The 27097-nt window shown below is 39.6% G+C and overlaps 3 protein-coding genes across 3 annotated transcripts; 2 read left to right on the top strand and 1 right to left on the bottom strand.

The window, feature by feature from the left end:
• Positions 1–283: 283 nt before the first annotated feature.
• Positions 284–3946, bottom strand: LOC126657031 (uncharacterized). Its single transcript, XM_050351649.1, has 3 exons — positions 3179–3946; positions 2597–3124; positions 284–289 (listed from the first exon to the last, which is right to left on the bottom strand). The coding sequence occupies exons 1-3, from the start codon at positions 3944–3946 to the stop codon at positions 284–286; spliced, it is 1302 nt and encodes a 433-aa protein (XP_050207606.1).
• Positions 3947–13628: 9682 nt separating this feature from the next.
• Positions 13629–14096, top strand: LOC126657027 (uncharacterized). The gene has a single exon (XM_050351646.1). It carries the CDS (start codon positions 13629–13631, stop codon positions 14094–14096), a length of 468 nt encoding a protein of 155 aa, XP_050207603.1.
• An 11492-nt stretch (positions 14097–25588) lies between these two features.
• LOC126657026 (uncharacterized) lies at positions 25589–26857 on the top strand. Its single transcript, XM_050351645.1, has 3 exons — positions 25589–25873; positions 26047–26588; positions 26647–26857. The coding sequence occupies exons 1-3, from the start codon at positions 25589–25591 to the stop codon at positions 26855–26857; spliced, it is 1038 nt and encodes a 345-aa protein (XP_050207602.1).
• The last annotated feature ends 240 nt before the right edge of the window (positions 26858–27097 follow it).

Genomic DNA, 27097 nt, shown 5'->3' with positions numbered 1-27097 from the left:
CTATAAATAGAATTGATGTCTACCTTAGGTAGTTTCCATTCTAGACAGTTTCTAGATGGATCCTCGTACAGAAAGGATTCTTCATGTACCAGAGTAGTATCCAATGGTACTAACTCGTCATCCATGTGTAATACCCCAAAATGTTTAATTGTTTAATTGGACCATGTGTCCAGTTTTGAGACGCTAGAGTGGCAATATCGGAAGATTTTCCGATAAGATTTAGATAAATAAGTTTTAAGTAGGTCGGTTTTGGGAGGATAATAATGATGTATTTAATATTATCTCATAGCTAGAAAGTTGGAATTGGAATGAAAAGGGAAAATGTCAAGAAAAGTCCCAAAATGAAGTTCAGGGACTAAAATGGTAATTTAGCCACTACGTCTCAAAATGAAAATTTATAAATTTTGACGGAAAAATATTAATATTGGAATTCGTATTGTTTATTGGATATAGATAATACGTATAAGTTATGATTAAAGAGTTAATTGATTTAGTTATGGACTAAATCGAACAAAAGAAAAGTTCAAAGGTTAATTTGTAACAAATAAAGAAAATAAAGATTGAAGGGATAATTTAACCAAATATATATAAGGAATTGATTATGAACGATGAATCAGAGAAGGATCCAGAAGCTAACATTTCATTTCGATCGATAACTTCGTTTCTTCGCCGTTTCGCCGTTCGGCGTCCGTTTCGGACGATTCTCGCGGCAATCTCTTCGGAATTGGAAGCTCTATCAATCCTAAGCTTCAAATCAAGGTAAATATCTCGAAATTTGGTGTTAAACTCGAAGAATAGGAGCTGTTTTGTATAGAAAGTTACGTTCGAATCGTACGGTTAGGAATCGAGTTGTTTTTGACGTTTTTGAGTTGTAAAATGATAAGATAAGTGTTTAAATGAATTGGGTATGAAGTGGTATGAGTTTTGGAGCCCCGGAAATGGTCCAGAGGCGCCGGAAAAACGCCGCGCACGTCGGTGCACGACGTGCTGCACTTCAGCACGTCGTGCAGGCGCACGACGTGCACCATGAAGGGCACGACGTGCCCTTCACAAAAATTGAAGGGCACGACGTGCCAAGGTGACACGCGTGCCCTAACTCGACCCGGATCTCCGTGGGACTTCCGGGAGCGAAAAAGGACCTCCAATAGCTTGATTTGGGTGTGAAACTCAGTCAAATGTTTTGAAATAGATATAAAACATTATATAAATGAACATTAACATAATAAATAGTCAAGATAAGTACATCGATTAAGTAAGAATCCGATTAAGAAGTTATCAAAATTGAGAGAAACGAATACGAAGCGAGAGGGGTGATAACTTAAATCTATAACCTAGGGTTTTAGGTTTATAAGGTTCACGTTTATGTATTAAACGTGTATTTGACCTATATATGTATCAGACGTATCAGCAAACGGTGGGGTCAGCCGATGTGGTCTAGCACAGGCATATTATCATATTGACTTCGTTATTGATTGGATAACGGTCACTGTGAGTTGCACTTTACTTTCGTGTATTATATATTAAAGTTATTTTATATAGATATATATACTGTTTACACGCATCGCATTATATATATTTGATCAAAATGTTATATGCTTTATTAATTTCTATATACGAGAACTAGTATGCGATCCGAAGAAACTAGCTACCTATTGGGTGTCAATAGGCTGTGTGATCACCAGTATCGAGTCAGTCTAGTATATTTGCATTTGAGAAATGACTTGACACAGCTGGGAGCTGTTGATGATAAAAAAAAATTATGTGGCTGGGCCACCAGCGAGTTAGACTCGCGATTGATATATACGATTGGGTTTTTGATACGAGTGAGTACTCGGCTACGGTGTAGTCTGGAGTCCCCGTATCTAGTGGCTGGGCCACCAGCGAGTTAGACTCGCGATTGATATTTACGATTGGGTTGAATGATAATAATTATTCGAGAAATGTGTCGCATGCTAGGATATTAGTTTCGTACGGATCAAATACATGTTTATATGTTTTATATTATTGTTTCTTGAAATGCGATGCTATGTTTTTATAATAATACCGTTAGTAAATGCAAACTCACTCAGTATTTTCCCAAATACTGACCCCTCACCTTTGATGTTTTCAGGTGTTTAGTATGTGGACCTAGCTAGAGGCCAATTTTGAAGTCCAGAAGTCAGCTGTGTATGTTTAGTTTCTGACTTCTGTGAATGCTGCAGTAGTGGTCCCGCGTTGACAGAGTCGTAGCCTAGACAGCAGTACATTTTTGATTGTGCATTTCACTTGCTGTCTTGTTTATATGTTTTGATAGGCTACGTATAATATGATTGTTCACGGCACCAGATGCCGGTGATAAGCTTGAGACACTAACTGATGTATGTAGTACCGCGAGGCCAGTTCGTACAGGGTACGGTAACTAGAGTCCGCGAGGTTTTAAACAGTTAGTGTATATATTTGGTTATATGTTATATATGAGTATTTGCTTCCGTTGTTTGTTGTTATTTGTTTATTATTTGCGAAAAATTAATTGTGATTTTAGGCTTGCTACGGGTTCCGGAGCTACCACTCCCGTTCCCTAGCGCCGGTTGCGGCTCAATATTTTGGGTCGTGACACCATGTCAGCTCCTGTAGTGTTTATCATGAATAATTGAGCTGTCCATAAACCAGATTCATCATTATCAGTTTCATATTCAGAAACTACTTCATAAATTGAATCTATTTCAGAGTCTATATCAGAAAATTCTTCCTCATCTATTGGTTCATATGCTAGACTCTCGTTTTTGAAGAAGACTCTCCTAAGATTTTCTCTTCGCTTATTCTTTTGAGGACACGTATCAGCTTTATGACTCTTAGAGCCACACACCCAGCAACAAGAACAGTTGCTCAACGGTTTTCCCTTAGGACATTTTGGTTCTTTACCATATTTTTTCTTGAACGCATCTATCCTATCTTTGTCTCTAAGGTTATTTCTTTTTCTAATAAACCTACCTGGCCTATCAGACTTTCTCTTGTCCTCTCTATCCTTTCTCGATATTCTTCTCTTCCTATATCCTTTGAAACTTTTCTTCTTTGAAGAATATCCTGTTCTGGGTTTTTCTTCTGTTCCTGAAGAACATCCATATCTTCCTGGAACATACTCAATCTGAGAATAACAACTCTTGTTTAAATAAGGAAGACGTTTTGCGTCTTACCTTACTTGAAGTTCTGTGCATGCTTTTCTCATAGCATATCTCACTGCTTGTATCCTTCCTCCTAAACCATTGACCACTTTGTCTTCGTTTAGGAGAAGTTGAAATGCAGTCTTTGCTACTTCCGGCCAAGGATCCGGGAGTTTAGCAAAAAATAATTCTGACATGTAATTTTGGGCTGCCAAGTCTAAATTGTAATAATATTTTTGAAATTCACAGGCAAAGTTATCAAAATAGCACATGTCACAGATTTGTAGTTTCATTAAAGCCATTAAAGATTGTTCTTTTTCTAATGACTCTGTAGACAACGAAAAACCACAAAATTCTCTTTTCAAGGCATCTACCACTATAGCTAGAACTCCATCAGCAAATATTTCTCTATCAATTTCTTCTTTTATTGGAGTGTGAGCTATTAGTGATTCCCAGTATTTTTGAGCATTTCCAACCATGGTGGCTTTGCACAATTTGTAGGCACCTCCAGGAGTGTAACCACCTGATTTGACTGTAAATCTAATCATAGTAATCCATTCATCTATTTTTTCAGACGCATGTTTTTCACAATCTAAGTTGAGAAATGTTGTCGGGCTAATTACCGGTCTTAAAGGGTTATCCCTAGGCACAAATTCTTCTTTTGTCATATGAGGATAATTGGATTTATACATTGTTCTTTTTGTAGAGACTAAATCATTAAAAGTTTTGTCATCTATATGCAGAGGGGCTTCTTCTACCAAACCTAAGGATTTTCTAAGGTCTTGTGCTAAATTATTGTTATTCATGTTGGCTGCTTTTGTTGCCGGATCTGCAATAAAAGGAACAATTTTTTCTTTTCTTAGTTGAAGAATTTCTTTTTCAGTTATTGGTCCTTTTGCCTTTTTTTTAACCCTTTTTCCCTTTCAATTGCGTCTAACCTTTCATTTACCAGTTTTCCTACTTCATTTGCTAAAGTAGATCTTTCTTCTGGTGAATCACCTAAAATTCCTTTTGCATGAAAATGTTCAAGGAGTTGGTGCACTTCACTTTGCACGTTGTGTAGTGAACTCATTCCTGATGGATTGCTAGAGTCTGAAATCTCGGCTGGATTACCCATTAAACTAGCTTAATTAAGCTTAATTTAATTAATTTTTTTTTAAACAGTGTTAATTACACTATTTCAGAAGTTTATTTACTTCTTTTATTCAAAAAATATTTTTTAATATTTTTTCAGAAGTTTATTTACTTCTTATTTAAGTGTTTAAAGAAAAATGGACTAAATTGAAAACAATTTTTCTTTTTGTACTTATCAGTATTGCTTCTTGAAAACTTTAGAAACCAAACTTACCTTTTTTGATGGTTTATTTTAGGTAAGATTCTGGCAAAGGACTTATTAAACCAACATTTTGATAGTACAGGGACCTTTGGAACCCAAAATTTTGTACAAGGACTTGATGAAATAAAAATGAATAGTAGAGGAACTTAAGGATGTATTCACCCCAATATAAACTCAATTTAAATCTATTTAATTTCGTGTCTAATTGTGTGAATAGATTTTATCAAATACTTCCGGCATTAATTAGAGCACTTATGAATTCATTATCACTACATTAGATAGCATTGCATATAATGAAACTTAAAATTTAAGTAAAAAGTACAAAAAACCCTTCAAACTATGTAAAAAGAACAAACAAATCTTTTAAGTTTTTATGGACCACTTGAGCACTCAATGTACTAGAATGGTGTAAAAATGTCTTTTAATATCTATAACAAATATAAAAGTGTATTCGCGGGGGGAACACTTCTGTTCACGGACAAAAATACCCTCTACATATTTTATCTAAGTTGATATTCCTAATTGTGACATATAAGAATATTTGTGCTTAACAAATAGAAAGCTGACATTCCTAATCCATAAAGGAAACATATTAAAAATAATTATCGCAGTAGCTACCATTATGTATTAAATTTCTAATCCTAAAAGGAATTGTGCAACAACTATCATTATGTGTTAAATTTCTAATCCTAATAGGAATTGCACAGATATATCACTATATATATATATATATATATATATATATATATATATATATATATATATATATATATATATATAAAGAATATGACGAGTTTCATTAATATTAAATAATCATATTATAATATTTATTTTAAAGCTTTGATATTTTTTATATTTATTAGTTACTCCCTCCGTCCCATTCTAATTGAGAAAATTTCAATTGCACATTATTTAAGAAATTTTAGTAACATTACTTTTATATCCTTACATTTCAATAAATGTATCACAACTTTTCAAAAATATGCTTTCTAAATGCATTAATTGGAGAGGGTATAAAGAGAAAAGTAGTGTGAAAAGTACTTTATAAATAGAAAGTGTCAATTAGAATGGGACACCCAAAAAGGAAATAATGTTCAATTAGAATGGGACGGAGGGAGTATTTACTATGAAAAATAATATAAATTTGTTTCAATCATATTATCATTTTTTAATAACAATATCAAAAATTAAATCTATTTCTTAATTCTAATTTTAACATTTCCAATAAAAGAAATTATAATTTTATAAAATAATTCAATAAAACAAATAAAAATATACAAGTCTAATAAAATTTAAATAATAATATATTATTAAAAAATATACAATTATAATATTAAATAACGGGTCATATAGATATCGTTAACGTGCGTAGCACGTGGCCAAAAAACTAGTTATTGAAAAAAGCATTTATGTTTGTTAGTTTATTTTTTGAACATTTAACTCGTCAAATGTTTTACTATTTCTGTGATTTTTTTCAAGTGTAAGGGTTAAATTGTTCATTTTTGAAAATAAAAAAAGCTTAAATGTGTTCAAGAAAATTTAATTTTTTATTTGTAATTTTAAGGAAATTATGAGGATTGTTTGTACCTTTTTATCTAAGATTTAACAAATAAATTACGAGTGCAACAAAACAAACCAGAGTTAATGCAGATGATGGCAGCTGCTTATTGTATGATTTTAAAGTGAAAAACGATCGATTTACTTTAATCAGATGTCAGATAATTCCATGGCCAATCAATTGGCACGTAATATTACCAATCAATTGGCGGTACTTCTTTTTATTTGAATACGATGATTTAATTATGCGTGGCATGCCCTGCTACCTCACACAAAAGCTATGAAAAATCAACCAACCACATCCAATCAATTTCTTGAGCTCTATTGGTTGGTGCTTTTTCTCTTTTTTTTTAATTATATTTTGTGGATATAAATTTTCTTTCTTAATTTTTAGCAAATGAATATGACATCTTGTTGGTTGATAGTAGGGCCGGTTTGGACCCTGAATGTCCGAAACCAACCCGGGTACAGTCGGATTAAAAATAATAATACTCCTTCCGTCCCATAAATATAGGTCATCTTTCTATTTTTAGCGTTTCAAATTATAGGTCACTTTCTATATTTGGTAAACAACTTAACAACTCAAAATCTTACATACCCTTCATAAATATATTTAGTTATCCTCAAATAAATTAATGATTTCATGTTCCAATACAAAACTCACCAATAAATAAGTTAGTCGTTAATATATTATTTATATATCTAATAATTATAGAAAGATAAAAGTGGAAAGTTGAATAAAAAAAAAAATTAACAAACTTTTTACACCGGCCCAAAGAATTGATAGACAAGAACATCATGTAGGCTTACAAGGGATTCAAGCCCAATAAAAAGCCTTTTTTATTAGTTTTGTTATTCTCCTTCTTATTAGGAATTTGTAACTCGTTAGGAGTGTTTTTTCTTCTTAGAGTTTTAGTTCTAGTTAAATTAGGAATCTCGATTATGAGGAGCTATAAATAGCTTAGACCTTCATTATTTTTGTATCAACAAAATCAATCAATCAAAAACCAAGCCCAATGCTTTTTATCTTGCAATCTCCAGATTGTTTTAACTTAGGAGTAGTTTTCAATATTAATCTCGCCCGAGTTCGTAGCTCCCATATTATTACTATTAGATCATATGGTTAAGTGTCTTTAACCAAATAAGCCCTGCGAATATCTACATATGTTCGTTAAAGTATCAAACCTCAAACCGATCCCGATTATAAATTCAAAGATTCGAGTCCGGAATATTTCCAGGCGAACATCTTTTGGCGACTCCACTGGGGAATTAGTTTATAGTTAGCACAAAAACAGACTTTAAGGATGATTTCAGGCACGCTCGGTCTTTACGCCGACAACAACTGAAGGGAGGTGACGTAGTAGAAGAATCTGACTCGGACAAATCTGAAACTATGGCCAAGGACAAACAAGTGAACCAATCGAACAAGGTGCCGAATACTTCGGACACCGATGGGAACCTTCCTAAGGACAAGAATGATGATGCAACCGACGATGGGATGGATTACTCGCGCCAGCTTCCTCCGTCTCGCCCATCTTTATCACAGGCTGATTTTTCGGCCATGAGGGGCGAGATAGCTTAGGAAAACAAGCAGATGTTCGACGGTGCTATGCACCAGATGTCTGAAGTTATGAGGAACATCATGGTCGATCAAACATCGGTCCAACGGCAGATCCAGGGTAATTTGGATGGCCTCAACAAGGCGATGGAAAACCTGGGACGACTCTTTTCTGGGCAGTCCACTGCAGATCAGGGTTACAGACGAGCCGAGCAAAACCAGACACCGAATCGATTCGGATATCCAGGTGGTTCGGCCGAAACAACGCAGCAGCCCGGTAAGTTAGGGTATACATATGGATCGGTCAAGCTCTTGACGAGGCATGAGGCCGAATCTGCTGGAAGGGCCGATCATCCGGGGGCAAGCACTTCGAACCCTCAAGGCGAGCCCAGACCACAGGGAGCCGCCACTGGAGCCAACACCCAAGAGCCCAATATGGGCGACCGCTCGTTTTCCGAAGGGGGCGATCCAAATATCTATAACCAGGGACAGCTTGTAGATATGTTAGAGAGACTCGGGGTGGATTTGAGACCGATGCCTCGCCCGTCATATATGAAGCCATATTCGGACTGGATCAATAAGTTGTACCATTTCCCAAGGGGATACAAAGTGCCCGAGTTCAGTTTGTTTTCGGGCGAGGAAAAGGGGCAATCGACGGTTGAACATGTCGCCCGGTTTTCAGCCCAATGTGGCGAAGCTGCGGCGCACGATTTTTAGAAACTCCGATTGTTCGCCAGTTCTCTAACGAAGATGGCATTCACGTGGTACTCGAGGTTATCACCGAATTCGGTGGACACTTGGAAAGATCTCGAAATCCTCTTCCATGAGGAATTTTACAGAGCACCGCCTGATGTCACCCTGGCCGATCTAGCTCGAATCTCTCAATTACCGAGCGAATCGGCAGAGAAGTATATCGGCCGATTCAGGAACCTTAGAACAAGGTGCTCCACCAAGATGTCTGAGGCCGATTGTGTCCCGATTGTGGTGAGGGGAATGAGCTTCTCCATGAGGGAGAATTTCGAAGGTCATCGATTCCGTGACTTGTTTGAACTGACAAACAGGGTGACGAGTTACGAAAGACTTCTTCAAGAGAAGGAGCAGAGGCGAGGCGCTTCTAAAGGAACCTACTACAAAGACCGGCTGGACGTGGCCTTAGTGTCAGACAATGAAGATAATAGCTCCAAAGATGAAGTCAACATGGCTGATTCTTGGGAACTAAGCCTCTAGAGTGTTTGGCCTTAAAAAAACCAGGCTTCGTTAAGAAGAACAAAACCGCGGTGGTACAGAAAGAGTATTCCTTCGATCTAACCAAGGCCGACGACATATTCGATGCCTTGTTTAAGGATGGGAAAATCGCCCTTAGCGAGGGTCACGTAATCCCACCGCCAGAAGAGCTGGTCGGAAAGGATTATTGCAAGTACCATAATTCCTGGAGGCACAACACGAATAATTGTGTGAACTTCAGAAATGTGATCCAGAAGGCGATCAACGAGGGAAAACTTCTGTTTCCAACGAAGAAAGAGGCCGATGCAAAGTATGTCTCCATTAACACCGTTCGGCCTCACTTCGACAGTTTCCTGGAGCAGGGACAGATCCAGAGTAAGTGGAGTCCGAGAAGACCTAAGCCCAGGGTGGAGACCGATGGTTCCAAATGGCGAGGAGAAAAAGGGCGATCTCAGCGACAGAAGAGAAAACGCCATAGCTCGCCTACTGCAGATATAACTTGCCCATCATGCAGTACTTGTTTCGAAGCTAAGAAGGCCGAAAAAGTAAGAGAGCATCCCAAGACATTCAAGCCTAAATCGCCCACGGAACAGTGGCAGAAGCATCAGCCACAACGGGAGTCTAAGACAACCGTGTTCAAAAGGATTTTTTGGCCAACGGAGGCAACTCCTCGTATGACGAAAACCTAAAAGAGACATATGCAGAGGTTAAGGCAAGAGTCGAGGGCGAATCACGACGCGAGATTGGCTCCTGAGGCCAAGCGAGGGGGTAAAACTATAACCAAAAGGTTGGGCAATAGGGTTCGGATCGAAACGTATACCGAGCCACGTGAACGACGAACCCATAAGGTAAGAAAGATATGGGTTCCAAAGCAAGTGTGCCGAACAGAAGATTCGACGAGCACAACTAAAAAGATAGAGGCCCACAAGAGCGAGGTAGGTCTCGGCGAGAAACCATCTTACAGAGACGTGCTCGTTTCTCACCAAGATGGCCAATTGAAAGCAAAATTGCCCAAAGATCGTGAGGTAATCGTCTCACACAGAAAAGGGGTGTTGAAAGCTTGGGTCCCAGTTGTCAGGGACGAATACGGAGTAAAAGTGGTCACACTCCCTAATTCGTATAGAAGCAAGCCCGGGCAGAAGGCGACGTTGGAAGGCGATGTGATCGTCCCAGAGGGTGATAGTGCCGACAGCACAACAGTAGTATCGCTTAGTAAACCCCCAACGAGGATGACAAGGCATATTCGGCCGCTATACATCAAGGCCGATTTGAACGGAGTATCAGTCAACAGGGTCCTTATTGATAACGGAGCTGGGGTCAATATACTACCACCGAAGATGCTCAAGAAGCTCGGCATAAATCGGGATCAGCTAGACCCCACTGATGTTTACATGACCGATTTCGCCGGAGGTGAGACATCAGCTGAGGGGTACATTACCCTCTGAATAAAAGTTGGGCGAGTAGAGACCGAAGAAGGGTTCTTCGTGGTCAATGCCCGGAGCAGCTACAACATATTGCTCGGCCGAGATTGGATACACTCCAATATGTGCATACCGTCAACCATGCATCAAATGTTATTCATATGGCGAGAGGACGGTGAAGCCGAAGTTGTACAAGGCGATCCCAACCCCTTCGGCGAAGACCATAACGTACTTGAGGCACGTTTATATGACGAGGAAGTACGGAACATACAGTCCCTTAGTTCAAAAGGGGAGACAATTGTACCCCTCTTATTAGTCAACTCGGATCGGCCAGTATCAATGACCCTCGGAGGGAATGGCCGATCTACTATCATGAGATGTTTAGAATGATACCACGACACAAGGAATTAAGGGAGAAGATCAGACAGCTCGCCTCTCTCTATATGACGTTGCATCGGCCGAATGCATCTACGAGGACCAGAATCAAGACCCAACCGGATCTCTGACAATTGGGGATATACAGCTGGCAACAGGGAAACTGGAAGATGATCTCGCCCAAGTACAAGATGACTTGCTAGAAGTAAACTTGGGCACGGATGAATCGCCTAGGCCTATTTATATCAACGTCGGGTTAGAGAAAGAATTCAAAGGAAGGCTGATCGCTTTACTCATCGAATTCCGCGACTGTTTCGCCTGGTCCTACGATGAAATGCCAGGCCTCGATCCAGGTATCGCCGAACACAAACTCCCCCTGAAGAGTGGTTTTCCGCCGTTTCGGCAGCCCCCTAGACGAATGTCAAGAGAGGTGGATACCCTCATTCAGGATGAAATTAAACGGTTAGAAGATGCCAAGTTTATTCGAGAAGCTCAGTACACCGAATGGCTATCTAACATCGTCCCTGTGATGAAGAAAAACGGGAAATTAAGGATATGCATGGATTTTTGAAACCTCAACCTGACCACGCCTAAAGATGAATACCCGATGCCTGTGGCCGATATGCTTATAGACAGAGTGGCGAGGCATACGATACTCAGTTTCCTCGATGCACACTTCGGGTACAACCAAGTACCAATCAGCAAGGACGACGTATCTAAGACAACTTTCAGATGTCTCGAACCGATTGGGGCTTACGAATGGGTCGTTATGCCTTTCGGCTTGAAGAACGCGGGGGCAACCTACCAAAGAGCAATGAACAAATTGTTCAGAGGACTGGATTGTCTTGAAGTTTACATCCACGATGTAGTGGTGAAGTCGAATACCGAGGAAGTTCATTTGGCCGATCTGAGAAAAGGATTCGAACGCATACGGTCTAATAGGTTAAAAATGAACCCTCTCAAATGTGCATTCGGAGTGTCGGCTGGAAACTTCTTGGGTTTCTTGGTTCACCAGCTGGGAGTAGAAATAGATAAGAACAAAGCAAAGGCGATCATCAATGATGAACCACCCAAAACCAAGAAGCAGCTCCAGAGGCTCATCGGTCAAATAAATTTCCTGAGGCGATTCATAGCAAACACAGCAGGCCGACTTCGCAGTTGGAGTGTTTTGCTACGAGGAAAAGAGACCGATCAGTGGGTATGGACGAACGAGCAGCAGAAGGTGTTTAATGACTTAAAAGAATACTTGGCCAAACCTCCGGTTATGACCCCCCCCCCCCCCAAAGCCGAACAAACCGCTGCTACTATATTTGTCGGCTGCACATGAATCCCTGGGATGCATGCTCGCCCAAGAGGACAACGGGGTGGAAAGAGCAGTCTATTATATAAGCCGCGGGATGACCGATACTAAGATTTTCTATACCGACATAGAAAAGATGTGTTTGTGTCTGTACTTCACGTGCTGCAAGCTACGATATTACATGTTGCCGGTAGTGGTGTACGTACTGTCCCAAACCGATATCATTAAGTATATTCTATCAAAACTTTAAGAAATCGGATTGGGAAGTGGGCGATTGCTATGTCCGAGTTTACATTAGTGTACGTTCCCCAGCGAGCAGTAAAAGGACAAGTGTTGTTCGATTTTCTTGCCGATCATCCTGGTATCACCCTTAGGGAAGAAACAATTAGTTGCTGCGACATAGCCATATGGGAGATGTGGTTCGATGGGTCCAGGACTAGCCAGGGTGCAGGCGCCGGGGTGCACATTGTCTCGCCCTTGGGGGCATCTTACCAACTATCGTTCAAACTCCAGTTCGAGTGTACCAACAATCAAGCAGAATACGAAGCCCTGATATTGGGTCTCGAAATTCTGGCCGAGCTGGGGGCAAAGGCAATCAATGTTAGAGGCGATTCTTTGCTGGTCATCAAACAAGTGAACGGGGAATTCAAATGCGAGTCTGAGTTATTGGTGAGGTATTGCAACAAGGCGAAGCACCTGATCGAAGGCTTTCAGGATACAAGGATGAAATACACCGAGAGGGCCGATAACGGTGTCGCAAATGATCTGGCTCAACACGACAGCGGGTACAAGATAAATCTCTAGTTCGACATAATCGAAAGAGAAACGCCGAATCTCCATACTGGGGGCATCACCATCGATGAAAGGAAATTTTCGGCATACCAAATCGATGTCACCGAAGATTGGAGGACTGAAATGTTGAAATGGTTCGAGAATCCAGACCATACGAATAGGAGGTTAAGGACCTTGGCCCTAAACTACGTCGTCCTAGCGAGCGAGCTATACAAAAAGGGTTTTGAAGGGCTACTCTTCAGATGCATCGGCCCAAAGGAAGCAATGCTAGCAATGGCCGAAGTACATGAAGGGATAGCTGGCGCTCACCAGGCAGGCCCCAGGATGAGATGGTTGATCCATAAATACGGCTTCTATTGGCCGAAAATGGAACAAGACTGCATAAGATATGCTAAGGGGTGCGAAGCCTGTCAAAAATATGGTATGATACAGCACGTCCCGGCCGATGAACTCCACTCCATCATTAAACCGTGGCCATTTAGGGGATGGGCGGCCGACCTCATAGGGAAGATATATCCTGGCTCGACAAATGGCCATACTTTTGTCATCATCGCCACTTGCTACTTCACCAAATGGGTCGAAGCAAAGCCCCTAAAATCGCCCACGCAAGAAGCTGTGATTCAGTTTTTAAGAATACATCGTTCATCGACATGGGTTGCCTGAATCAATAACCACAGATCAAGGGACGATGTTCACAGGAGGCGATATAATTTGGTGGGCTTCTCAGATGAAGATCAAAATGCTTCACTCAACACCATACAATGCGCAAGCCAACGGACAGGCCGAAGCGACGAACAAGGCCATTAAACTTATCGTCCAGAAGATGATTGAAGAAAACCCAAGACAATGGCACGCTTTGTTGTCAGAAGCAGTTTGGGCGTATAGGACCAGCTAAAAGTCGGCCACAGGAACTTCACCTTTCCGAATGGTGTATGGGTACGATGCGATGTTGCCAATGGAGCTCACTATGATGTCTACTCGCCGTCTGTACCAGAATAGATTGTCTAAGGACGATTACTTTGACAAGATGGTGATAGACTCCTTAGATCTCGACGAGGAGAGATTGGCGGCATTAGATCATCTTGAGGCCCAAAAAAGAAGGGTTGAGAGGGCATACAATAAGCGGGTGAAACCAAAGTCATTTTCCATAGGCGATATGGTATGGAAGGCGATCCTACCTATTGGTCATAAGGACAAGCGACTTGGTAAGTGGAGTCCGAACTTGGAAGGCCCATTTATCGTGACTGCCAAGATGACTGGCGGTGCGTATGTCCTGGCGAATATTGACGGGGAGGAACACGACAGGGCGATCAATGGACAGTTCCTCAAAAAATATGTTTCCAATTGCTGGGAGAACATTGACCGACAGCTATTTGGAGCCGACGAAGAATAATGACCGCCGCGAGCCTTCACCGAACGTCCTAAGTTGTTAAATATTCATGAATAACGTTGAACGTCCATGTTTCTGATTTATAAGGGTCGATAACTGAATGTATCATTATCATTTCGGCCATTTATTGTTACAGTTGAGTTTTTTCAACGGGTCCTCCGTTTTTCTGAACATTTTATGTAAACAGTTATAAAGTGCTATATCAGGGCCGATAATTGAATATATCATTGTCATTTCGGCCATTTACTGTTACAATTGAGTTTTTTCAACGGGTCCTCTGTTTTTCTCAACATTTTATGTAATAAGTTATAAAGTACTTTAACAGGGCCGATAATTGAATATATCATTGTCATTTCGGCCATTTATTTTTAAAATTGTCTTTAAGGGGCCCTCTGTTGTTCCCAACGTGTCATTTGTTGAAGCCGACCTTTGAATATCAGATTAATTAAAGAGTGATAGCGATGATGAAAAATAAAAATGAACTAACGGCAAAAACCTTCGGTCCCATGACCGATTAACATGAGATGAAAATCTATTCAACAAAAGGGAACGGCCAACAGGCCGAACCAAAACAGTATCGTACGGTTGAAAAAGAAAAATATTGTTCTGAACTTAAAAGAGATTACAACATAAGCTAACAATGGCTAAAAATATCGCCAATCTCACTGCGAACCGTGCTGAAAGATTTACGGGCTTCTTCCACCTTGGGCTTCATTCTGGCAATGATCTGCTTCAGCAAGTTTCGGTTTTTCTTCACGTCGACACCTTCTAGCAAGCTTTTATCCATGGAGACTTCTAGTTTGCCTATACCCTTCTCTTCAGCTTCCAGCTCGAGCTTCATAGCAGCGATTTTGTCTTGCAGCTCCTTTGCGTGCTCCCAGGGATTGGTCAAAGCTGAAACAGCCAATTTCACAGATGCCTTCAGCGTCTCCAGCTTCTCTTTGGCTTCGGCCTCTTGAAGGGTTAACTGGTCATGCTCGGTTTGGATCAGCATCAATTCATCATACATCTTCTGAAAAGCAGGGAGCGATGCATATAGTTTAACCATGGCACCACGAGTTTTTTCGCCGAGGACTTCTGGAGGAGCATCGGCCAGGGCAGTTGCAGCTTTTTTAAGTTTCTCGAAGTCCTTGGGCGACTTGAATATAGCAATGCCTTGGGATTTCAGCTCAGAAACCACGTCCAGATGATCGCCCCAGTTCTCAGAAGACCCGCTGGTAATCTCCACCTGCATTTCGCCCTCTGGCATAGGCAATTCCTCATCTTCACTATCAGAGTTCAGGAAAGCCGCTGCTTTCGCCGCCAAGTCTTCATGTTTCGCCGGAGCGTCATCAGCGATCTGCCAGGTTTTGCCACAATAGAAAATCAACTGCTAAGATTATTATTAAGGCGATAATAAGAAAATTTGAGGTACCTTAGTCTTGGCAGCAAGACGTGCCGGAAGGTTAACCAGGTCCGAACCCAGCGGCGAGTGCAAGGCAGCGGTGAAAAATCGAGCATCTGTGAGACAATTGGGGTTACCTCAAAAGGGGTTTTCTGGGACGAACGGGTTTCCTGAAGGTAGACTCCTTCATCACCAGTTTGATCGCCCCCCGTTTGGGTATCTCCCCTTGAAGACGAATGAGCGCTTCTGGAGGGATGATTCATCTCAGGGTCAGAGGGTGTAGGATTGAATAGGCGAGACCCGGAGAGATCAACTTTAACTTTCTTGGATTTCGGCTCCTTCTTGGACGATTTGTTTGATGCCGGGCGTTTTCGTCTTGTTTTCTTTGCTTCCGGTTTCTCATCGCTGTCGGTATCGTATACGTCGCCCTTACCCCATCTTGGCACGCCAACTGAGAAACAAAAGTTACTACAGAATTAAATAAAACTTTGAAAGGCAAAACGTTATATTCGTTACCTGGTATTCTAGTGTAGCCGTTTTTGACTAGTTCACTTATCGCCTCGACATCAGAAGGGCATCTGATGCCAGTGTAAGTTACCCCTTCACTAGTTATGATCGGCTGCAATTTTTTAATCCGTTTTTTAGGCATTTTAATTGGAGTTTGGGTGGACATATTACACTTAGGAACTGGTGGACTCTTGTACTTGAATTTAGGGCGAATATGAGCTAAGTAGAATTCATAAGAATAAGTTTTTTCATATTTTTCCCTCCAGACCTTTTTCATTTTTTCATTATACTTAGTCCTAGCTATTTGCCTATGACGCTGCATTTTAAGGTTCATACCAGGCCGATCTAATGGATCATATTTGAATTTATAAAAGCGTTCAAACCTAGAAATTTCAAAAAGATGGAAGAGGTTACCTTCGAATTTTGGACGTTTTGGTACCTGCAAAAGAAACAGATCTGCATGAGTTGGGTTTCTCGATAAAGGAGGTAAAGTAAAATTATGAAGAGATAGGATTTCTTTCGGAGAAAGGTCGAAACAGGATTCAACGACCGAAGCCCACTAGCTTTCAAACTCAGGGGTACATTTTGGTGAATGGAAGGACGAGAAATTTCTGATATAGGGGGAAGATAGGCTCGATTAAGGCGGGTTATAAACTGGAGATCGACATAGTTTTCTATTGAGGGTCTATAGGTCCCGCGGTTATTGACGGAGATCAATAAAGGACAGGGAATTCCTTGATTGTAGCCGAATTACCGAGCTACATAGTTAGGGTAATAAACCTCTATACTACTACGGTTATACTCCAAACCGGCGATCAGATTTCTACATTTCAAGGAGCTACCCCAACATTGGCCTCCAAGTTTCTGTTTGGGATCGGCCATTCCTTCTTCAGTATCGTCGCTATCCCAGCCGAGGTATAACCAAGAAGGAGGATACCTCAGAGTCAATATCGGGAAAAATAGTTATGGAGTACGAACATAGTTTGTGAACACCTCCAGAACGTCAAGGACATGGGGAAGGCGAGTACCAGCAGCGATAAGTTGATAACCGCAAAGTTCGGCCTTGATATGGGGGCCAACTTCAAAGAGCTCGGGAAAGTAAAGTGCGAGCCATAATTATAGAACCCACAATGGACCACTAGGGCATTTAAAGACCCGTTGTTCGGCATGAGGAGCAATCTCGTTCATACTTCTGTACAAGTGAGCCATCATGAACTCACCAATATTGCATTTTCGTCCTTCGGCAAGAGCGGCGGCGAGTGTGAAACAATCTGTTGTGACTATGAAAGATGAAGTACAAAGGACGAATTTCGCTATAAAAAAGGCGAGGAAAGCAATATGCTCTCTGGTGTCAGGCTTGTAATGTTCTTCGCCCATAAAAAGTTTGACGAATGGGCCATAACTCCTTTGGGCTTTCGTCAACTTAAAGGTAGGGATGTCTGCGTCTAGATTGGGCGAAATACGTTCGCCGATAACTGGGATGTTTAGGATGGCCACCATGTCTAAAAGGGTAAAGGTCATCATGCCAAATTTGAAGCAAAAACAGTTGATGGCGGTCGACCAAAAGAGGGAGGCGCCCATGATGTAATGCTTCGCTATTGGTCTACTCGCCTTGCAGAGGCCGATCATGTCGTATATGCCAACATCCTTCCACAATTGGCCGAAATGGGGCTTCAATCGATTCACCCATTCTTGATACCCCTTGTGTTCGGTCGGCCAGTTTCTGAACATGGTATTTACCCAGATGGAGGACTGATGGGCGAGTGAGAAGCGTGGTGGGACTTCTTTGTGAAATGGAGTGGCAATTTTGCATAGGTGGCTGGGCGAAACCAGAATCGGACCAACACATTCTTGATCATCGTTGGTTTTAATTATTACCTGAAAATCGGCATTTGGAGCAGCAGTGCGAATCTCGTTGATCTTATCAGTCACTTGGGTGGCGATTGTGTCATTGGGAGCAGCCATGATAACTGAGCAAGATTTCACCTTAGTTAGGGCGATAATTAAAAACGGCGAACTAGGAATAGGTAAGGCGATTTCAGGCGCTTACCAGTAGGTTTGTAGAAAGCTTGAGATTGCTGAGAAGAGAGAGAATCTTGAATTTTGCAGAGAGAGTAGGTAGTGTGAGAATGACTGAATATTTTTCTTAAAATGCAAAATGAACAGAAGCTGAAGGGTTCAAACATTTACTACGTGGCATCGTGGGTAACAGCTGGAGATGACGTGGATTTAAGGGGGGTATTGAACGGTTTATAGATGCGCACCCCTTTGTTATGAATTGCAATGGTATCTGGGCCGAGGAAGTGGACCAAACAGCTTTTCATTTGGGCCTAAGAAGGAAAACAAGCCCAAAACGAGAATTTCAGGCTTGTTGGGGGCATTGTTTACACCGGCCCATAGAATTGATAGACAAGAACATCGTGTAGGCTTACAAGGGATTCAAGCCCAATAAAAAGCCTTTTTTATTAGTTTTGTTATTCTTCTTCTTATTAGGAATTTGTAACTCGTTAGGAGTGTTTTTTCTTCTTAGAGTTTTAGTTCTAGTTAAATTAGGAATCTCGATTATGAGGAGCTATAAATAGCTCAGAGCTTCATTATTTTTGTATCAACAAATCAATCAATCAAAAACCAAGCCCAGTGCTTTTTATCTCGCAATCTCCGGATTGTTTTAACTTAGGAGTAGTTTTCACTATTAATCTCGCCCGAGTTCGTAGCTCCCAGATTATTACTATTAGATCACGTTGTTAAGTGTCTTTAACCAAACAAGCCCTGCGAATATCTACGTAGGTTCGTTAAAGTATCAAACTTCAAACCGATCCCGATTATAAATTCAAAAATTTGAATCCGGAATATTTCCAGGCGAACACAAACTTAACTATATTTTTTTAAATAGTGTGTTTGTACAAATGACCTATTTTTATAGGATGGAGGGAGTAAAACTTTACAATTAAGTCAAACTGGCTTGGAATAGATCATAATTAACTCTGAACTTGTTCAACATATTTTAAAACTTTAACTGCTGGTTTTGATTTTAAGCCGGATATGAAAAAAAATTCATTTTTAAATAATCTAGTAAATATTTAAAATCAAGAAATAGTGATAAAATAAATACTAATCTTTCAACTGTGTAAAGATTTAATTTCATTGTTCAAAACGTTACAAAACAAATTGTATCTTATATATATTTTGTATTTTGTAGCCCAAACTATTTTTCGGCAATTTTGTCCATACGTGGCAGGCATATTAGATACATGTATTGGCACATTAAATTCCAACGTTTTAAAAATGTTCCAAATACAATTCTAATATTTCACGTTTTTATATTATGTAGCCTAAAAAGAGGGACAAAATTATCATAAAACTAATTTTGGCTAAAAAATGTAAAAACGGGAAGCATTAGGAATTTTTTGTAATATTTTGAATAGGCTTAATTATTTAAAAACCACTCACCTTAAACTTTTTTTTCGTTTATACCCTGACCTAGGAAAAAATCCATTTCTACCCTAACGTGTGTATTTATGTTTCACCTCTACCCCGGGGCACTAAATTAAACTCTTTTCATTAAAAAAAAGTTTAAAATAGTTCTTCATTTTTAACCTAAACTAATTAGAATTTAATTATAAATGAATTTTTCTCTAAATGAAGGACTATTTTAAACTTTTTCCTAAATGAAAAGAGGTTAATTTAGTGCCTCGGGGTAGAGGTGAAACATAAACACATACGTCAGGGTATAAATGATTTTTTTTCTAGGTCAGGGTATAAACGAAAAAAAAGTTCAAGGTGGGTGGTTTTTAAGTACTTAAGCCTTTTGAATAATAGGATTAACTCGCTATAAAGTTGAAACGTTAGGTTTGGTTTCACCAATAATCCTAAAATTAATTACTAATACTCATTCTGCTTCGTTTAGAGAGTCCCCTTATTGTTTTATACGCATATAAAAAAAATAGAAAACATTTTTTTTAATTTTGCACTTGTTAATTATGCTTTAAAATTATGGCTTAATTACTTAAAAAATTCCCACCTTAAACTTTTTTTTCGTTTATACCCTGATCTTGTAAAAAAGTCATTTGTACCCAATTTTGGGTTTTTAGGTTTCATCTCTACCCAATACAAGAATATAATTGACAATTTAATGAATTAAAGGATGAAAACATTAAAAACAATTAAATGAAGGGTTATATCATACGTCTAATTAGTATATAAATATAAATTGAAGGATTATCTTAAACTTTTTTCCAAGTGAAAAGAGGCAATTTTAGTACTTTTGCGTAGGGATGAAACATAAAAATACAAAATTGGATATAAATGGCTGTTTTTCAATGTCAAGGTATAAACAAAAGAAAGTTTAAGGTGGGGTTTTTTTAAGTAATTAAACTTAAAATTATATATATTATCAATTATCTTATAAACAAAGGTAAAACAAATGGTAAACAAAAATTATGCTAAAAAGTATAACGAGACTTTTTAAAAGGGATATAAAATGATAAAAAGACTTTCTGATAGAATGAAGAGAGTATATCAGTTTTTTGTCTGCTTCAGAATGAGAACCAACAACTCTTCTATGTAAGTCAGATTCTTCAACTCACTATTCACTTGAAATTTAGTACTCCTCTCAAAATAATAGTTCACTTTCACCTTTTCACACAATTTTAAAAAAACACAATTAGTGATTTAATATTTCACAACTTTATCTTCATTTTTTATCATACCTTTATTAAATGTTATGACTAATTTACTTTGAGTAATGATATATAACCCACCTCTTTAAATCTATCTTTTTGTATCATCTGACGTGTCGATCAAAGAGTGGATTAATTTTGTTTTTTGAGATATACACTTTTGGGTGAGAATTTGACGAATAAATCCTTACCACATAAGGAGGGTTATGGAAGGTGGGTTAAATAGGTGGGTTATAAAGAATTTTTCATTTAGTTTTTAGGTTAATGGAATTAAATGATAAACTTTAAATAAGGACAATATGGAAAAATCAACACTTTTAAACTGTGATTTACTAGGAACATGGACAACAATTTGGGAGAAAAAAAAAAGAGGAAAGTGAACTATTGTTTTGGAACGGAGGGAGTAAGTCTTATGATATAATAATAAATAATATACTTTTGGGTTAATTTCATAAAAAAATCACGACCTTTACGCGAAGTTTCATTTTAATCAGGACCTTTAAAAGTTGGCATTTAAAGGCGCAACCTTTCATTTTGTTTCAAATCTAACACCAAATTAAAATTCGTTGTATTTTTCTGACTACAAATTACTAATCCTACATACTCTAACTAAAAGATAACAATATTTAGTGTCGATTTGTAATTTGGGTCTTTCATTAATGGTTTAGTGAGGAATTTAGTCAACAAACATACACTTAAATGATAGATTTGAAAGAAAAAAATGAAAGGTCATGGTTTAGTATGGCAACTTTCAAAGGTCGTGATTAAAATGAAACTTCGTGTAAAGGTCGTGATTTTTATGGAATTACCCCTATATTTTTTATGATTAATATTGAAAAAACAATAAGTTAGGTTTTAACTCAAAGTTGGCAGAGTCCAGTCTCCACGATGTCAGACAACCACATAATTATTATCTGATAATGAACCTTGGACAACGTAGCCAGTCAATGGACAGAAGCAGAGAGTCGCCATCTAATTATGCTGGGATACACTAAATACTGACACATCATACTGAACTTTCTTATGCATAATCCAGTGCCTTACACGTAAGCCGTTGAAAGCAAGACCAAGATAAGGCTTGACTATTAGGGAGCGGACAACCGCTAATCACTAGAGAGTGGTGCTGGCCACTCGATCTAGTGAACAAAGGGAGGCTGGGCTTACAGCCACTAAAAGAGGGAGAGATGTTGATAAAGTGGAAGAGGCGAAAAGGCCTTGCCTTGACCAGAATGAGGAGAAGGTGGAGGGTACCAGCCTTACTGGTCCCCAAAATCAGATATGAGGACGCTCTTGTGGAACTGTGAGGGTGTGGGGAATCCCCTGACAGTCCACCATTTTAAATGGTTAGTGAAATCCCATTCTCTTGATTTAGTCTTTTTAGCTGAATCAAAGAACAAAGCTCAGGTGGTTGGAGGTTTTTTTTTTGAGGAAGTGTGGTTATCATTTTTTTTATACTGTGGAGCCGGTGGGCACCTCAGGCGGTCTTTTTTTAGCATGGACTGGTAATATTTGTGTTAATGTAGTTCAGAAGGATGCATTTTTTATTTGTTGTAATTTTGTTAATTGCGATGACAGTGTAATGTGGCAGTTTGTTGGAATATATCTTAGTTTTTATTATTCTGTGCGTTTGATGCAATTTAATTTTATTGATCAGTACATTAGAAACTTGTCGGGATATAATATTCCAGGTGGAGATTTTAACTGCATTACCAATAATCAAGAGCAACTAGGTGGCTCGGTGGTTAGTACTAGACGTTGGGATTAGTTCAATACATGTATTAATGACTCTAATCTTCATGATGTTGGTTGTACTGGTCACCCTTTCTCTTGGAATAACAATAGATTGGGAGCTCATAATATCCATATGAGGCTGGATAGAGTCTTAGTTTTGTGGAGCTGTTTACAGCGATGCCCGTCAGCCAGAGTTGTTCATTTGGAATAGTTGGGATCAGATCAAAGGCCGTTACTGCAGGACTCGATGCCTGATGTGGTCAAAGGTAAGGGCAAGTTTCACTTTGACCATAGGTGGGATAAAAACGGAGAGGCCCAACACATTATTGCTGCAACATGGGGGAATAATATTGGGCTTGAGGCTCCGTCTTTATCTAGTAGGAATGACAATATCAGTTTTCGAAGAGTACAGGTGTAGATACCTATTTTTTAGACAAATAAAAAGTGATAAGGAATTGAAGCGTCCAATGATGATCTCCAGAGAAATCTGTCCGGTTGACGAGTTTTCAATTTTCTTGCTGGAATCTAAGCAGGCATAATCTGTGCACAGCTGCAAACTTGGAGGATTAAAACACAATTAGGCGTAAATAGCCCATAAAAATCCAAAGAGATTGTAATCTAAGTCCAGAAATTGGACTAATTGCAATATCTTAGAAGTTTATGGGCCAATTTGCAAGTTTATGGACTGGAATTGACCATGACCAAACCCATAGGACTTTAGTAGCCTTTTGTGACACTTTTAGGCATCAAAATAGACTTTTAGCACTTTTTTACTTAGCTTGCTAGTCTAAATCCGAAAATTAAAATTAAAATTCTAATTAATTAATTAAAAACTAATCCTAAAGACATCGAGAATTATCACTTAACACTTTTTTAAACCAAGTTCAAACTCTAAAAGGACAATCCTGTAAATGCACTTAAGCTAATCCTAGACCTAATTAGACCCCTATAAATACGGCCTTAAGCCAGTCTGGCTGGAGGTGGCACACAAAGCCTAAATTAGACTAAGAAAATCCACCCCCCCCCCCCACTTAGACTAGCCATAGCCAAAAATCGCAACACACACACACAAAACAAAAACTGCACCAATTCCGGTCCTAAAAACACTAATACGTGTTAATCCTTCAAGAACGCAACACTCGCACGGATTCGAAGCTGGATTCCGCATCCACTTCGCCTGCAAACGAGCTTAGGACCCAAACCCAATAATTCTGAGGACCCTCAATATTATTCCTTTGATTTTTCCATTGAATTGTATGCCATAAATAGCATAATTGTTGTGATTGTGTGATTTAGGATGTATGTTAGCTTATGAGTTAATTCTTAGCCATAAAATTGCCATATTAAGCTTAATTGTTAAATTGCCAAATTGCCATGAAATCGATGAAAAAGCATGTTATTGACTGATTTAATGTGTTTAATGTGTTCAAATCTGGAAACCTAGTAGATTTTAGCTCTTAGGATGCATGTTAGGTGTAATTTTGAGCTTATTTCCCATAAAAAAACCCAATTTTCGAAGTTGCTGCCCAGAAAATATTTTCTGTTTAAATGAGCTTTAAACACTCTGTAAATGGCATATTTGAATTCCTTATTCGCTTTTATGAGATTTTGATTACTTTTGCATGAGAAACGGACTTGCAACGATTGAGAACGAAGCAAAACAAAAATCCCGTAACTACTGTCACGAACCGCCGCCGCCGCCCCTGCAATCGGTGCCTCCGCCAGAACAAAGTGGCGGCGCTACCACTACGACCTGCCTCCGCCGGCAGTCACAGTTGCGCCGTGTTCTTCGTTCTTCACTGAAGATCTTCAGCCTCCCAAAATCGCTTCCCGGATCTTCCAAACTATGATTCGAACTTCAAAACGTGTTTCTGGGCTCATACGGACTCCGAAGCAGGCCCAGTTTGAACCCAAACGTAGATAATTTCATGTATTTTAATATTCTTTACTGTAATGGGCCAGACCCGATGTAAAACAGACCCATAAGTCTAAATATGTAACATAGTGTATAAATCGGGCCCACGAGCCTGAGGCCCAGCAAACCAGCAACTTCCAGAGTCGATTTTGGGCTAACCCAAACTCAAAATCGACTCCGGATCAAACCAGTAGAACCATATCGACGAGACGCACAACTCTCGTGATCTGACCAAGAGTCCGTTCCGACCAGACCGATGGTCAAATGCCACGCGAGTGCCAGGAACTCAAAGTCAACGAGGTTAAAAAGTATTCCTAACCTTTTATGCATATCAAAATGACCCTGAGCATGCCGACACTGTTTACCTCTTTCCAGAAGCATTCCAAATCAAATAATTAAAGGATTAATCACCTAAAATTGGTCCATTAATGCAATTCCAGTCCATCACTTAGACATCTTAGGATTAATACGAAAAGTAGTAACGGTTGTATAGGTTTTTCAAGATCACCTAATAAAATCAACCAATCTCACTTGTACATCAGGTTTAAGCTTTGTGCATGTAAAATATCCAGACCAGCTAGACTTATGCTATTTGCTAGAAACCTCTAAGGTTAGATGTATGTTGCGGAGTACCAGCTACTTGCCTCAAATGCAGTCCAGATCGAGTCATATGTGGGTCAAACTTATTTACAGCTTTCATATCTTGTGGACTGTATATACTGTTGAGATGATATAAATGCGAATATGTCCAATAAACAAAGCCGGTAACAGATAGCCAAGCACAAGAGTCTCTGGAGGTCCACAAACCCTAGTCTTTGGTCCGATGCACGATAATCTTACCGGAGGAGAGTAGGGTTATCTAATAGGTTAAAAGGCATTTCCTAATTGAACTAGGTGGCGACTCCATTTTTCAAACCATTTCTAGATCGAGAAGTCAGCCATAAGCCTTGGGCAAGCGGCCCCCGAACCCCGATTTGCTCACAACATGGTAAGATAAAAGCTTGCAGAAGGGATTTGTTTAGTTGGGCCAAAAACTGAAACCATAACGCAAGCAAAAAGATTACTAAGCTTAAGGAGGAGCTGGTTGTTTTCCATAGATAAGGATTCCAAAACAATGCAGATTTCAGAAGAGAGATTGAGGGAAGCTGGCGACAAAAGTGGTTAGGGCGGAGTAATTCTGGCATTAGAAATCGAGAGTTAACTAGTTGCGATGGGGTCTTTCATGCAAAAGTAGTCCAAAGATGGAGGAGAAATAATATCGCCCAACTTTGAAATAGAGATGGGGTCCTGTTCTTTAGTCAAAACTAGGTTATTTAAGATAGCCCTCAGCCATTTTATGAATATTTATTCTTCGTCTCGCCCTAATAGGATTTCTGAAGCTACCGCTGGGCTGTGCCCTAAGGTGTCTGCTGAGATGAACAGACGTCTTACAAGGCCTTTTTCGGAGGACGAAATCAAGAAAGCTACTTTCTCCATCGGTCCAAATACAGCCCTAGGGCAGGACGGGATGACTGGGATATTGTTACATGCGAATTGGGAGGTTTTGAAGGAAAATGTTTGTGAGGTTGTGAGGTTGTGAGGGCCTTCTTCGCGGGCAGCAGGTTATGTACGGGCCTCAATCACATGACAATAACTCTTATTCTGAAGGTGAAAACTCTGATGTCCATGTATGACCTCCGGCCTATTAGCCTATGTCCGATTTTTTTATAAGATTATCTCTCGCTTACTTACCTATAGGCTGCAGCTATCATCCCTATTATCATTAGTGCTCAGCAAAGTGCATTCACGAAAGGCAGGATAATTTTAGACAATATTTTGCTTGCTCACGAGTTAACTCACCAGTTGAAGACCAAGAGAGGGCGCTTTAACTTTGATCTAGCGCTCAAGCTTGATATGAGCAAAGCATATAAACGAGTGGAGTGGGGTTTTGTCAAGCGTGTCTTGTGGAAATTGGGTTTTAATCACATCTGGATTTGTTGGATAATGAATTGTATAACCTCGGTATCTTATTCGGTTAACTTCAATGGTGCTTCTCATGGTTTTATTTGGCCCTTGAAGGGCTTCCGACAGGGAGACCGACTTTCCCTCTTTCTATTTTTGTTATGCGCAAGGTGTTTCTCTTCTCTAATTGCACAGGCTGAATTGAATGATGAGCTCTCGGGTGTGCAAATTTCATGGAGGAGTCCAAGAGTGTTTCACCTCCTTTTTGCAGATGACTCGCTTCGCTTCTTCAAAGCTTCGCTTGTCCAAGTGCAGAAATTCCAACATGTCCTTAAGTTGTATTGTGAAGCTTAAGGCCAAATGGTTAATAGTGAAAATTCCTCTGTTTTTTTTCAGTCGGAATACTCCGGAAGGGTTGCGCGCTCAGTTAGCAGCACAACTCAGAGTTTCGAATGTGGGAGGTCATGACAAATACTTGGGCCTGCCAGTAGTGGTTTGTAAATCAAAAGCTGAAATGTCAAGGGAAATTTGTGCTAAAGTTCGTCAGAAAGTCACGGGCTGGAAGGAGAATTTACTTTTTTTATGGCGAGAGGGAATTGCTCATTAAGAGCGTGGACACAGCAGTTCCAATGTTTATGATGCCGTGTTTCCAACTGCCGATAAAGCTTTGTAAAGAGAAAAACAAGATTATTACCAACTTTTTATGGGGGAAAAAGAACGGGGTGAGGAAATTTCACTGGATCTCGTGGAAGCGTATGTGCAATTCGAAGGAGGCGGGGGGTATTGGGTTTAGAGATATCAAGTAGTTTAGCTTATACTTGTTAGCCAAACAGGGTTGGCGTTTCCT

The sequence above is a fragment of the Mercurialis annua genome, linkage group LG7, assembly GCF_937616625.2.
Source record: "Mercurialis annua linkage group LG7, ddMerAnnu1.2, whole genome shotgun sequence".
NCBI classification, from domain to species: domain Eukaryota; kingdom Viridiplantae; phylum Streptophyta; class Magnoliopsida; order Malpighiales; family Euphorbiaceae; genus Mercurialis; species Mercurialis annua.
The sequence above is the reverse complement of the archived record's forward strand: the minus strand, read 5'-3'. Positions and strand labels throughout refer to the sequence as shown.

Coding starts and splice junctions, on each gene's coding strand:
- LOC126657031 (XM_050351649.1), bottom strand. CDS start 3,946: ATGAATAACAATAATTTAGCACAAGACCTTAGAAAATCCTTAGGTTTG. Junction 3,125..3,178: donor AAGCATGCACAGAACTTCAA/GTAAGGTAAGAC, acceptor TGTTATTCTCAG/ATTGAGTATGTTCCAGGAAG.
- LOC126657027 (XM_050351646.1), top strand. CDS start 13,629: ATGGTGTATGGGTACGATGCGATGTTGCCAATGGAGCTCACTATGATG.
- LOC126657026 (XM_050351645.1), top strand. CDS start 25,589: ATGGGGTCCTGTTCTTTAGTCAAAACTAGGTTATTTAAGATAGCCCTC. Junction 25,874..26,046: donor TGAAGGAAAATGTTTGTGAG/GTTGTGAGGTTG, acceptor ACTTACCTATAG/GCTGCAGCTATCATCCCTAT. Junction 26,589..26,646: donor TTCCAACATGTCCTTAAGTT/GTATTGTGAAGC, acceptor GTTTTTTTTCAG/TCGGAATACTCCGGAAGGGT.